The 14,786-nt window shown below is 45.4% G+C and overlaps 1 protein-coding gene across 1 annotated transcript in view; it reads right to left on the bottom strand.

Annotated features, from left to right (window-relative positions):
* The window catches only part of MYO18B (myosin XVIIIB), a 228,253-nt gene that overhangs the window by 84,185 nt on the left and 129,282 nt on the right, over window positions 1-14,786 (bottom strand). The window contains exons 32-33 of the mRNA XM_081251759.1: window positions 10,494-10,598; window positions 1,214-1,366 (exon numbers count right to left, since the gene is read on the bottom strand). Of these exons, the coding sequence (XP_081107885.1) occupies window positions 1,214-1,366; window positions 10,494-10,598 (258 nt within the window). The remainder of the gene's footprint in view (window positions 1-1,213; window positions 1,367-10,493; window positions 10,599-14,786) is intronic.

The following is a 14,786-nucleotide window of genomic DNA, read 5'->3' as shown; positions in this document are numbered from 1 at the left end:
CCAAGAACACACATTTTAACCCTGCAGAGGGAGATTTCTCATGAATAATAAAAAAAAAAAAAAAAGAAAAAAGAAAAGAGGAACAAACAAAACCACTGTGGTTCTTTTTCAAGAACATTCACCTACGGAGAGAGGGGGATTTGGATGGCATCAGGAATATTTTGATGGACGACAGGCAGAATACAGGGCCTCCTGCCAAGGGGGCCGCATGAACCCAAGATGCCTGAGTGGTGGCTGAGTGCTCAGACATCCTGACTGCCTGACAGAGGAGGCTCAGGGTCCTCCATCCACCTGGTCGGTCAGACAGACAGGAAGGCGCAGGGTGAGGCAAAAGAGCCCCCAGATTCTGCAGTTAGAATCGCGAGCCCTGGATTTGAATCCCAACCCTGCCACCTACCTGCTGTGTTACCTTGGGTGCATAGCTTCCCACCTGTGGACAGAACTTTCCCATCTGTTAAATGGGCACAATATCATTTGCCCTCCCCCAGGGGTACCACGAGGACTGAGGGAGGGGACACATTCAAGCACAAGTGATTCTAATGTTCTGACATGGCCATGAAGAGAAATGAGTGACCAACTCTCTTGATGTGTCCCTGGGGCTGAGGGCTTGCCCGGGACACAGGACTTCTAGCACTAAACCAGGACAGTCTGAGCCCATCACGTCTCCTGAGGTGCTCAGCTCCCTCCTGGCCTCACCTCTCATCCGCCTCCCGTTCTTCTCTGAGGCAGCCAGGGATGGTGGGGCCTGAAGACCTGGGTTTGAATCCCGACTCTGCCACCCTCTAGCTGTGGGACTCTGGGTGAGTCACCTCTCTTGTGAATGGAGATGCTGATCCTCATGTAGGATCTGCATTATCAGCACTATCTGTTTCATATCCAGCCCCGCTGGTCACCATGCACGCACGCAGGCACACAGGCACGCGTGCGTGCTGCACTCAGCCATTCTGCCCCAGGGCCCTGATCTGCCCAAAGACTCAAACTCACTCTGCCCTAAAGAAGGGACCAGGACTCCTAAGTCATTTATAACCCCCCTTCCTCATCTACCATATCCATGTGACCCATCCAGCCCCGCAATGCCCTCCACCTCCCCGCAGGTCTGTGAAAGTCAGAAATCAGGGCTGTGGCCACGCCCATCTGGGTGCGAGAACCATTCTCCCCCTGCTGGCCGCAGCATCCTCCCTATGGGGTTCTGAGAGGACCCCGTGACACCCACCTGGCTTTGCACTTTCTCCAGCTCCTCCTTGCTGACCGACGTCTTGCTGTCCTTCATGGTCCCCAGCAGGAGCTGCACATCTGACAATAGTGCATGAGTCCTTCTGAGGTCCCTCCGAAGACGCTTCTCCACATCAAAGTCCCGATGGCCGATCTGGAAGCCAAGGGAAAGCTCTCGTGAGCTAAGATGACAAAGTAGTGGCCAGGGTCCAAGTTCTCTGGAGCCTGGCTCCCTGAGTTCAAATCGTGCCTCCACCACTCACACTGTGACACCTTGGACAAGACCTTTCTCCTCCCCAAGCCTCAGCCTCCTCATCGGCAAAACAAGAATGGCAGCATTATCTTTGATAAAGGAGGCAAGAATATACAGTGGAGAAGAGACAGCCTCTTCAGTAAGTGGTGCTGGGAAAACTGGACAGGTACATGTAAAAGTATGAAATTAGAACACTCCCTAACACCATACACAAAAATAAACTCAAAATGGATTAAAGACCTAAATGTAAGGCCAGACACTATAAAGCTCTAGAGGAAAACATAGGCAGAACACTCTATGACATAAATCATAGCAAGATCCTTTTTGACCCCCCTCCTAGAGAAATGGAAATAAAAACAAAAGTAAACAAATGGGACTTAATGAAACTTAAAAGCTTTTGCACAGCAAAGGAAACCATAAACAAGACCAAAAGACAACCCTCAGAATGGGAGAAAATACTTGCGAATGAAGCAACTGACAAAGGATTAACCTCCAAAATTTACAAGCAGCTCATGCAGCTCAATATCAATAAAACAAACAACCCAATCCAAAAATGGGCAGAAGACCTAAAGAGACATTTCTCCAAAGAAGATATACAGATTGCCAACAAACACGTGAAAGGATGCTCAACATCACTAATTATTAGAGAAATGCAAATTAAAACTACAATGAGATATCATCTCACACTGGTCAGAATGGCCATCATCAAAAAATCTACAAACAGGGCTTCCCTGGTGGTGCAGTGGGGCCTCCCTGGTGGCGCAGTGGTTGAGAGTCCGCCTGCCGATGCAGTGGACACGGGTTCATGCCCCGGTCCGGGAAGATCCCACATGCCGCAGAGCGGCTGGGCCTGTGAGCCATGGCCGCTGAGCCTGCGCGTCCGGAGCCTGTGCTCCGCAACGGGAGAGGCCACAACAGTGAGAGGCCCGTGTACTGCAAAAAAAAAAATAAAAATCTACAAACAATAAATGCTGGAGAGGGTGTGGAGAAAAGGGAACCCTCTTGCACTGTTGGTGGGAATGTAAATTGATACAGCCACTATGGAGAACAGTATGGAGGTTCCTCAAAAAACTAAAAATAGAACTACCATACGACCCAGAAATCCCACTATTGGGCATATACCCTGAGAAAACCATAATTCAAAGAGTCATGTACCAAAACGTTCATTGCAGCTCTATTTACAATAGCCAGGACATGGAAGCAACCTAAGTGTCCATCAACAGATGAATGGACAACGAAGATGTGGCACATCTATACAATGGAATATTACTCAGCCATAAAAAGAAACGAAATTGAGTTATTTGTAGTGAGGTGGATGGACCTGGAGTCTGTCATACAGAGTGAATTAAGTCAGAAAGAGAAAAACAAATACCGTATGCTAACACATATATATGGAATCTAAGAAAGAAAAAAAAAGGTCATGAAGAACCTAGGGGTAAGACGGGAATAAAGACACAGACCTACTAGAGAATGGCCTTGAGGATATGGGGAGGGGGAAGGGTAAGCTGTGACAAAGTGAGAGAGTGGCATGGACATATATACGCTACCAAACGTAAAATAGATAGCTAGTGGGAAGCAGCCGCATAGCCCAGGGAGATCAGCTCGGTGCTTTGTGACCACCTAGAGGGGTGAGATAGGGAGGGTGGGAGGGAGGGAGACACAAGAGGGAAGAGATATGGGGATATATGTATATGTATAACTGATTCACTTTGTTATAAAGCAGAAACTAACACACCATTGTAAAGCAATTATGCTCCAATAAAGATGTTAAAAAAAATGGCAGCAACCACACAGGGCTGCTGTGGAAATTAAACAGGTGTTTAGCCCACAGCATGACTCATAGTAAAGGCACGACAAATCTGAGCTGCTGTCATGACTGTCATCACAGCCTGTAAGGATCCAAAGTTATTCTGTCTCATAATCTGTACCACAGCCATCACCTTGCAAGAGCTTACATGTCAGGCGAGGCCCTCTGCTGACAGAAGTCAGGACAGCAGTAACCCTGGACAGGCAGTGACTGGATAATACAGGAGGGGGGGTTGTTTGTGGTGTTAATCTGGGTGCAGGCTTTAAGAGCTGATGCAAATTCAATGAGCAGTACAGGTGGGATAAGGTGTGCTTCCCTGCATGTATGTTACATATCAGTAAATGGTATTAGAAATACCTGTGTTGCTTTTGAAGGTCTAAATCAAGCTTTTCTGTCCCTTGAGCGTGTCTCTTTTGCTAGTATAAAGACAGGCCATTTTCTGCAGAGGGACCTTGCCCAGAGGTCCCTCCCCCAGGATCCTGTCCTCCAAGAGAGTAGTCACGGGGCTCCTGAAGAAGCCGCAGCCTGGACTTGGCACGGGGAGGGCGAATTAGATTCGTTAACAACTCCCAGGGGCCAACAATACAGGCCGAGACAAACCAAGGGAGGTGCAGAATCGGGTAGGGGCCCGATGAAACCCTGACAGCCCACGGTCTCCCCTAGAAACAGAACACCTACTTCAAAAGCATTGGGGTTAATGTCTCGGAAAAAAACAAACAGCCCCTTTCTCTGCAGGAGACCAGAGGAAGGAACATGGCACCACTCATCAGATGGGGAGTTTTCAAGAAAATGGGGTGCAGGTGTGTCATCCATGGAACCCAGTTCCTACACCCCTGGACATCTGTGCCTCCACACCAAGTGCAACCAATTCCTGGATGCTCAGAATGCCCCGGAATATTCTAGAAAGAACTTGGGATTTAGAATGAGGTGGCCCAGGCTTGAAACCCTGGCTCACCACTTGCTGGCGGTGGGACTGAGGCTGAGTCGTGCCACCTCTCAGAACCTGAGTTTCCACATCTATAAAGGAAGAGGTAAAAAAAAAAAAAAAAAAAAAAAAATCCCTATCCTCCATGTTGTGATAAGACAAGGATCAGATGTGGTAATGGATCGAAAAGCACCTTGTACGCTGTCAAATGCTTCACAAATATAAAAGATTATGAGTACTGTCTGATGACCTGGAATGTATTCCTCTAGACTTTGTGTTATTATTCTACTGCCAGTTCTGAATTCTTTGAAAAATGAGTTGGTTCTTAGAATATAGCCTCTTAGTTCTCAGATTTATTGCTTTGTTAAGTTTAAAATGCTGAGGTGTGTGTGTGTGTGTGTGTGTATTTATATATATATATATATATATATATATATATATATATATATATGTATGTATCTCCTCCTGAGCTGAGGAGCTGAGGACTGGGCATGGTGCCAGGCCCTTTGTCACGTATTACTGCATTTTACTCCTGTGGTAGTCTCTTTAAAATGACATTATTATTATTGCCTTTATTAAAATAATAATAGCTTACATTTTGGGTTTGCTAAGTGTCAGACACTGTTCTAAACCCTTTATGGGTATGAACACATGGAGTCCGCATGGTGAATCTATGGGGTGTGAAGTATTATGATTCCCATTTTATGGATGATGAAACTGAGGCTTACAAAAGTGAAGCAGTTTGCCCAAGATCACACAGCTAATCGTAAGTGGCAGAGTTAGGATATGAACCTCACTTTTCTGACTGCAAAGAGGTAATTTTAGTAAAATATACAATGAAAGAGGTTATGTTTTGCTCTTTAATTTAAAAAAAAAGGGGGTGTTATGAAGGCACAGAGGAGCATCCCAGCCAAGGCTGGGACAGGACTAGACACAGTCTCCAGTAAGCAGGAGCTGGTTATGTGAGGTGCAGGAAGGGGCACAGCTGAGAAACCATCTTGAATGTGCGGTTCTGGGTGATTAGCACGAAGGTATATAACACAGGGATGGGGCAAGTCACAGAATGAGAGAAGTTCCCTGGGGCCAGCTCACGTCTCGTGAGCTGTGTGGAGCTCTTCAGTATGTACTGTCATAGGGAAATGGAGGCACAACCAATAAAACAGAGAGGGTAAGTGACCAATCCAAGGCCACACTGCTCCTAAGTGGTGACCCAGGGACTGGAACCCAGGCAGCTCAGTATTAGAATTCAAGTCTCTAACCATTGCACCAGAGTGCCTGGTGAAATCTGAGCCGGGACTTATTAACTCGAGAGCCCAGATTCTTTGCCATGATTACACTCAAGCAACATGCTTTTGCACCTTCCTCATTTTTGTATCTGCTCGTGCGCTGCACACATCCTAAAGTGCCTTTAATTCTCCTGTGGGGCAGGTCAGCATCAGGGACATTCAGGATGACCCCAGCCTTGCTGCCAGAAAGACTCTGAAAATGCTGGCACCACTTCCTTTCCAGAGGGATCACTGCAAACAAATTCACAACAAAACCTCAGACCAAGTCATCCTCCCCTTCATAATAAATTGCTACGCAAGAGGAGGGGAAAGAAAAAAACCCCCAAAACTCATTAGGTTAATGGGAAATAAATGTCATTCTGCAAGTTTACATTTTGCAGCACAAAGATTCAAATTTAGATAAAGCTGGTGAATAATTAACCAATAAAACTAAATGATGTTTAGTGTTGTTGTGGCAAACTCTGTTCCAACCTGGATTGTTTCACCATTTATCATTAAGGGTAAATTGTTTGGGGCAGTTGTTCAATGTCTGTCATCAAAGAACTCTCTAAGCACTTTAACAAATGATCTAAAAATGTTATTGGGGTAATCAAGCCACTTTACAGATGGGGAAATTGAGGCTTAGAGAGAGAACGTATGTAGCTGAAGGTTGCACAGCAAATTAATGGCAGATCTGGATTGTCTGATAACATTAGGGAAAAAGATGGTCCAGAAAAGGATAATTCTAGTTAACTAAAACCTTAATCACTTTTTAAGCAGCATGGTGTTAGATTTAATTTAAAAAAATACAGGTTTTCAAAAAATATATTGATAGACCTCACTTCGGATTCACGTAGGCCACTAACAACCTTTATGATCTTGGGCAATGTGCTTTACCTTTTGAGCCTCACTTGATTCATTTACATGAAGGAACTGATGGTATCTAATAGAACAAAAGAGATCATAGAAGACATTATCAATCTACCCCAAAGCAGGAAAGGAATAAAGGAAGAAGCAAAGAAAGGGGGCAATAAACCAAAAAAATTAAACACAAAAGAATAGAAATAATTTCAAATATATCAGTCATTATATAAATGTAAATGAACTAAATTCTCCAATGAAAAGTTAGAGATTAAAATATTGCACTAAAAAGTATCCGTCTGTTTAAGGGACACACACACAGAGAAAGGTGAAAAACAAAGAGATAAAAAAGGTCCTGCGGGCAAACTAAAAGAAATCGCACAAAATAAAATATGGCAAAAATAATTCACAGAGAAAAAAGGGACACCATACAACAATTAGAAAAGAACAATGTACAATGTGCCAAGGAAATAAAACAATAACAAACTTAAATGCACCTAAAAATATAACCTCAAAATATATAAAGAGAAAACTATAACACAATTATAAGCAAAGTATATCCCCATGTACCACTATAATTAATAGAAGTGTAGAAAAGTATTCTACTTATAAGAGCCACAGAAACTACAAGATTCCTAGAAGTAAATCTAACAGAAAAGCTCAAGACTTATATGGAAAAAAATAATAAAATATACAATAAAATAAATATTATTATTTATTATTATAAGGTACTAATTTATAATAAAAATAAAATATATTTATGAAAGCCATAGATACATGAAGAAACACAGCATGCTCATGATTGCAATACTTCAATATTAAAAAAATATGTCACTTGTTCCCAACTAACTTACAAACCGATGCATTTGAAAATCCCCACCAGGCTTTGTTATGGAATCTCTATAAGAAGATTAAAGGATCGCAAATAGATAAGACAATTTTAGAAATGAGAAAGATAATCTGTTTACAAGTTATCAGACCCAGCCATTACGACCACATGGTGCAGGAACTGAAGAATAAACCAATTAAACAGAATGGGTAGCCCCAAAACACAGCCATACATATATGGAAATTGTAGAAAAAATTACTCACGAAATAAAACAAAGGTCGTCTATATCGGGAAAATACAGATTCCTACCTCACACATACCAAAATAAAATCTAGGTGGGACTTCCCTGGTGGCACAGTGGTTGGGGGTCCGCCTGCCAGTGCAGGGGACACGGGTTCGAGCCCTGGTCCGGGAAGATCTCACATGCCGTGGAGCAACTAAGCCCGTGTGCCACAACTACTGAGCCTGCGCTCCAGAGCCCGCGTGCCTGGAGTCCATGCTCCGCAACAAAAGAAGCCACCACAATGAGAAGCCTGCGCACCGCAACGCAAAGTAGCCCCCGCTCCCCGCAACTAGTGAAAGCCTGTGCGCAGCAATGAAGACCCAACGCAGCCAAAAGTTAATTAATTAATTAATTAATAAAATAAAATAAAATAAAATCTAGGTGGGTTAAAGGCCTAAAAATGCTCAAAACTTTAGAAATTTTCAGAAATATGGTGAAATATCTTTATGAACTCTGTTAAGGAAAGAAATCTTAAAAGAATCAACCATAACTGATGAATAGGACTATACAGAAAACACTTTTTATTAAGTAAAAAACATTATAAACAAAGTGAAATGATTATCTATAGAGTAGGAGATATTTGCAAAATATACAACCAAAAGTGGATTAGCATCTTGGATAAGGATCGTGAATAATGAATAGAAAAAAAGGTGAAGACAAAACACTATAAACAGGCAACTCACATAAGAGAAAACCACAATAAACGTGAAAAATGCACAACTTCACTAGTCATGAGGGACAAGCAGCACAACTTAACACTCAGTAACTGGTAAAGATCTTTAAATGTCTGACAGTGCCACGGGTCAGTGGGGGGATGTGTGGTAGCAAAGAAAAAACTGCTGATGACAATGTAAACGCCACAATCACTTTGAGGAACAATCTGGGCAACATCTAATAATTCCAAAATGGTACATTCCGAACAGCCAGCAATTCCTCTTCTAGATTCATACCCTAGAGAATCTCTTTCCCACGTGCACAGGAAGACATGTATAAGAATATGCACGGTAGCTCTGCGTCCTACAATGGAAACAGCTAAATATCCACCAACAGAAGAGTAGGATTAAAGAAAATGAATACTGTGTAGCAGTTAAAAAAGAACGGATTAGAGCTACATGTATTATCACGGAGGAATCTCAAAAACAGAGTACAGAAGGGGAGTAGTAGAAGTAAAGGCAGAATCACATGTACTGTATACAGTTAAAGTTCAAATACACACGCAGGGGAATCAAAGCCTCCAACCTCAGGAGAACAGTCCCCTCTGGGAGAGAAGGACGAACAGATGGAAGGATAAAGGGATGGGAGACGAGGAACAGAAACCAAGGGGCCACCAACTGTTTCTGAATTGCTTTGCTTCCTTAAAAACATCTGAATCTGATGCGGCAAAATGTTAATTTATGTGAACCCTGTCCTCTTGATGCACAAGCATCAATTACTCTGTTCTACTTTCTCATGTGTGTGGCAAATGTCTTACTAAAACATTTAAAAGTATCCAATGTGACAAGTTATTCAAAGGCTCCAGCTTGGTGACTAACGCAAAATTAGCTTCTCATTCACTTAAAGTTACCTTCTCCTTGCATGTAAAACTCACAATTTTAGCAGTATTTATAAAAACCTTTCTTTACGGGATTAATTCCTTTGTTGTCTTAAACAGACCATGCTGGATAGAAGGCAACCTTCTCCCAACAATTTCCAACTATCATTCTAGAATCAAATCCTGGGGTGTTCTCTCTCGCGCTGATGCCAAAGGGAGAGGAGCCTCAGTGGCTCTGCACTCAGTGGCCCCGGTTTGCTTGGCTGAAAATCCAGACAACCCAAAAAAGGAAGATCATGTAGTCCTCCCACTGATGTCCTCAGCTTCCGACTCTCACTCTCACGGCTGTAGGGGTCCCACTCTAGAATTCACTCATTTACTCAGTTAAAAAAAACAAAACAAAACATAGTGAGCCCCTATTTGTCCGAAGCCTGGCTGCCCTGGATGACCATTTGGAGGGGGCCCACATGCCTCTGTGAACAAGAGGAATGACTGTGGGAAGGTTATTGACAGCAAGATCGTTACTAATTAAAAGATAATGAACACAAGTTAAGCAGATACATTAAAAAACACTCCTATGATATTTAAAAAGAAATCACGGAAGCCGCCAGCATCCCTCTCCAATGTCGGGGTTTCATGGAGGAGCGATTCCCCCCAACTCTGATAGCGGGAGCTGGCTCTGGGCGCTGCTGGCTGCTTCCTTCACAGCAGTGGTTGTCTGTAAAGAGGGAGGTTGATTGTGTCCTGGAGGAACATGTGGTAACGTCCACAGACACTGCTGGTTGTTACAACTGGGGGAGATGCTTCTGGCATTTAGGAGGTGGAGGCCAGGGATGCTGCTCAACAGCCTAAGATGAGACAGCGCCACCTCCCCCCAGCACCCCGACCCCCCCCCACCCCCCCGCACACCCGGCCACCAACAACAAAGAATGATGCAGCTCAAAACGTCTGCAGTGCTGCAGCTGACAGCCCTGGTCTACGGCGACGACGGCAACAACCCCACAAGGCTCTGCTCTCCAGCAGCTCAGAGCAGTTCATTAGATCACTCAAAGCCAAGGAGACAGAAGTGGCCCAGCTAAGGGTCTAAAGCGCCATTGGCCTGACTCTGCCTTCAGCAAAAGTCTGTTCTCACGAGGCCAGCTCTGAGCACAGCAGCCATTCACAGTCACCCCATCAAAGCAAAGGCTGTCTACACTCTCACCCCGACAGCGGCTGAAGGCAAGGCGACCTCGTCTGTCACGTGTGGCTGGGCCCACTCTCTTTATTCTCAAGGGTTCTTCCAAGAACCCTGCTGTGTGAAGACTCCCCCCACGGAAGGTCCCCTCTGAAGAGGCAGTGAGTGAGGGCAGAGACAGAATTGGTGGAGAAGAAGGTGCCTGGCAGGAGCAGGTGGAGGCCAGCTGAAAGGTCTACCCTGGGCTGGTCCTAAGACCCCTCCAGCTGGTCTCCCCACGAATCAGCTCTGTAACAGGGCCCCCGGAGGCAGGGAATGCGCTTCCCAAATGCCTGCTGGTGTCTCCCTCTTACCTGATCGCAGAGGGTTCCGATCAAGCCTTCTAAGTCCTGCTTCTCATGGAGGACCATCTGCTTCTCCTCATATTCTTGCTCCAGCTGCATTTCCAGTTGGCGGAGCTGTGGGCACAAAGGGCAGACACGGGCATAGGATACAAGAGCTCTACTCGACAAACCCCACGAGGCAGGGGCCCTCTGGAGGATGGGGTGGGGGAGGTGGAGTTCATGGCCCCTTGCCCAGTTCCACAACGGCTCACCTAGCAGTTAGGAGGGGGTGTCTCTGTCAGAGAACTTGGGAGCCTAAAAGCTCAGGAGCCGGACAACTATGGAGAGAGCTGGCCAATTACAGGGAGCCCCCTGCCATTCACTGTGAAGTCCCTGCCCCCAGTTCCCTTCCCCTTTCCTAACACATGTCTCCCTCCTCTGCCACGACCCAGCTTGAATAGTTACAAGTCTTGGCACTCTGACGTTTTAAGACTCTGCACTACATTGTATCCAGCATAATAAAATGCATTCACCTCGCTTATTAAATACACTGTGATACAGCAAAAAAAAAAAAAAAAAGTTGCATTTGAGATTATTTGGTGTTTGGACCGCACATCTGTCTCTCCAAAATTCCTAATCCCAACGCAGTATTATTTGCCGATGGGGCCTTCGGGAGATAGTGAGGTTTAGATGAGGTCATGAGGGTGGAGCCCCCATGCTGGGATGAGTGCCCTTCTAAGAAGAGACACCAGGGACCTTGCTTCCTCTCTCTCTCCACTGTGTGAGGACACAGTGAGAAGGCAGCCGTCTGTCTACAAGCCAGGAGCAGGGCCCTCACCCGACACCAGATCTACCAGCACCTCCATCTTGGACTTTCCAGCCTCCAGAGCTGTGAGAAATGTCTGTTTGTTGTTTAAGCTCCCCCACCCCCAGACCCCAGCCTATGATATTCTGTTATAGCAGCCCAAACCCTCTGGCTACGAGCAACTCATTTAGTTTACAATTGGCTCTGATTTCCCGGTAATCACCCAGCAACGGCAGGCACTCCCTGCTAAAGTGGACGCCCCACTATAATGGTGCTTTGCACATCCTCTTCTGCACCAGACTCTCTCATGTGTGTTGTCTCACCCTTTCCTCCTTTCTCCATCCTGTGCTCTCAATGACCTTCTTTCACAGACGGGCAAACTGAGTCAGAGAGCGGTCCTGAAGCATAGACTCCTACATCAACTGCTGCTGAGAACAGTCAGCATTCTGTCTACTGGCCCCAGCTCTTGTGCCGCACCAGACAGCCATCAGCATTCCCACCCAGGTCTCTAACGACTGATTTCCTGCCATGGTGAGAGACAGATTGAGCAGAGCAGTCACTAGAGGTGCAGTCAATGTTAGTATCTGTCATAGGAGAAAAACACCTTTCTCTGACCTCACCCTCCCCCTTTATACATCTGTCCATGGAAAAGCCTCAGGAGGGTCTGTTTGGGTTACACCTCCAACTCATCAGGGTGCTGGCTCAGGGCACTCATGATGCTCTGAGGCACTCTTGGAATGCACTAGAAATTGTGCCCCCTTCACCTGAGGGCACATGGGCAGGGACTGGGGGCTTCCATCTCCTGACCCATGTAGAGAAAAAAAGTACTGATGGATGGTCATTTCAGAAGAAAGTTCATTTCAAAATTTTCTTTTAAGAGTGAGAGACACAAGGCACTCTGCTCACACCTGCTTAAAATGAAGACTGCAAAAGCGAAACTCGTTTTGAAAAATATACAATAAAAATTATGCATCAAGCAAGGCAAAGTTTTCTGGAGTGTGTTCTGTAGAACATTTCCACATAGTGTTCACACGTATACTGTGTGTGTGTGGGGGGAAGGGAGGCAAGTCCATGCTAGAATAAGTGTGGGAGCCACTGAGTTAATAGGGTCTTTCATGCAGTACTTATCAGAGCCTTTGGTGAGTTCATGTGCAGGAAGTGCTAAAGGATGCAGCACTGCCCAAGGTTGACTTCCATCAAGTGCTTCCTAAATGGCCTTCCATAGTCCAAACATTTGCAAAATTAAAAAAAAAACTTTTTTTTTTTTTTTTTTTTTTTGTGGTACGCGGGCCTCTCACTGTTGTGGCCTCTCCTGTTGCAGAGCACAGGCTCCGGACGCGCAGGCTCAGCAGCCATGGCTTACGGGCCCAGCCGCTCCACAGCATATGGGCTCTTCCTGGACCAGGGCATGAACCCGTGTCCCCTGCATTGGCAGGCGGACTCTCAACCACTGCGCCACCAGGGAAGCCCCTAAAAAAAAACTTTAAAAATCTAGTTATTTTAGTTAAGAGATTGGGCTTTGGAGTCAGACAGACCTAAGTTCAAGTCTGAGCTCATTTACTTCCCAGTGAGGTAACCCTGGGGAAGACCCTTCACCTTTGGGACACTAGTTTCCTCATCTGTAGAACCAGGACTATAAACCTTACAGAGTGCTTATGAGAAATAAATAAGCTGACAGACATAAAGAGCCCAGCCTGAAACATGGTGCCCACTGGATATTCAAAGAATCTCATTCATTTCTCCCAAATATGCAATAATGGAAAATAAGCAGAAATTGGCCCCTCAATGATAACTCCCAGCACTTTACAGTTTATAAGGCATATGCCATTCTTTCATCTTATTCTCACAACAGCGTAGGTAAGGTAGAACATTTTCTCTTATTGCTACCATTTTGTAGATGAGAAAACTGAGTCTTAGGGAAGTTACAAGACTTACTCAAGGGCACACAGCTCTGGTTGAACCTAAAGTCTATGACTCTTCTTTTCCAACTCTGGGGAGTTCTGGGGAGAATACACTTGGCCTCTTGGGATGATCCATGTACACCCCCAGAGGGGCTGAGCTCTAAAGGGGCCCAAAAAGGAGTATCTGAGGAGCAGGAAGGGCAGCAGATGCAGCAGCACCAACCACTGGGAGTGGAGAGGGGCTCAGCTCTTACTTACTCCCCTCCCCACCCAGAGCGATGACAGGGTGCCGAGGCGACCCCATCTGCCCAGGACCTGCTCACTAGAGTCCCGTCTCCACCGAGGTCCTGACACCACTGAGGCCTCCTCCAGCCCCGCCCAGGATGATGCTCTTGCGGGGATCAGCAGAGCACCAAGTCCCTGAACCCTCCTTCTCCTGGATGGATTAGTCACACCCAAGAGCAAGGCAACCACCACGTTTGTTCCCTGGTTCCTCTGGAAGGATCAGCTACCTGAAAATCCACACACACACTGGTATTGCTCGTTAAGTTTCCAACCATCAAGGGTTCCATTACAAAGCTCTGTGCAATAGTTCCACATCTGTGGTCTCCTTGAATCTTCCCTGTGACCCTGCAGGGGGCCATCATTATCCTATTTTACGGATGAGAGAAGTGAGGCTTATTAGCAAGGTTATGTGATTTCTCCAACGCCCCACAGCTGATAGCGGATGGAGTTGGGACTTGATCCAAGCCTGTGTGACTCCAAATAAAGTAGCAACACTGGCTTTTTGTGTGTCTTATAAACTGGCTCTGAGTGACCAGCGGTGGATACAGAGAATGGAGCGTAGTTTAGTTGGAGTTGAGGGTTTAAAATCACTTTCCCCAAATCACACAGTTGTTAAGCTGGAAGGGCAAAGATTCAAACCAAAAGTCTATGAGTTCCAGCACCCATGCTCTCAGGTCCTGCAGTTTGGAGATCTCTGTAGAGACTCCGTTTAGGGAACTAATAATCGGAGTCAACCTTGGGAAATGCTACTCGGCCCCTTCTTGGAGATTCACAATGTACCCAAGGCTATGAAAGGCCCACAGAGATCCTACCCACACAAAACCTGTTAAATGAGACTTAACCCAAAGCTTCTCAGCAATTCCATTTTAAAGATTCATCTCACATTCACATCAGTGAATGCATCCGTAAGGAGGTTTGTCTCAGCACTGGCCATAAAAACAGAAAATCCTAAATGTCCAATGACAAGAGAATTAATGAGAGCACATGCCTAAGGTGGAATACTTTTATAAGCCATTAAACATGTAAATTAGATCTGCATTTACTGACATGAGAGGAGGCCCAGGACAAATTTCCGAGTGAAAACAGCAGGCTTCAAAGCAGCATGACCCCATTTAGGTAAAACGATATCTCTACAAACATGCATGTGTGGGTACAATGAAAGAGCAAGAGGAAAGAACATTTAAAAATAGTAATAATGATGGTGCCTTGGTGGTAAGATTTCAAGGGTTTACTGCCTTCTTACACACTGTCTGAAATGTCTGCAAAGAGCTTGGATAAAATGTAAGAAATGATTTGCAAGGCAAACAGCCAGAAGGGACTGGTCCCTATCTT

The sequence above is a fragment of the Mesoplodon bidens genome (genome assembly GCF_964165515.1).
Source record: "Mesoplodon bidens genome assembly, chromosome: 13".
In the NCBI taxonomy this organism is placed as follows: Eukaryota; Metazoa; Chordata; class Mammalia; order Artiodactyla; family Ziphiidae; genus Mesoplodon; species Mesoplodon bidens.
This window is presented reverse-complemented; position numbering and strand designations above follow the sequence as displayed.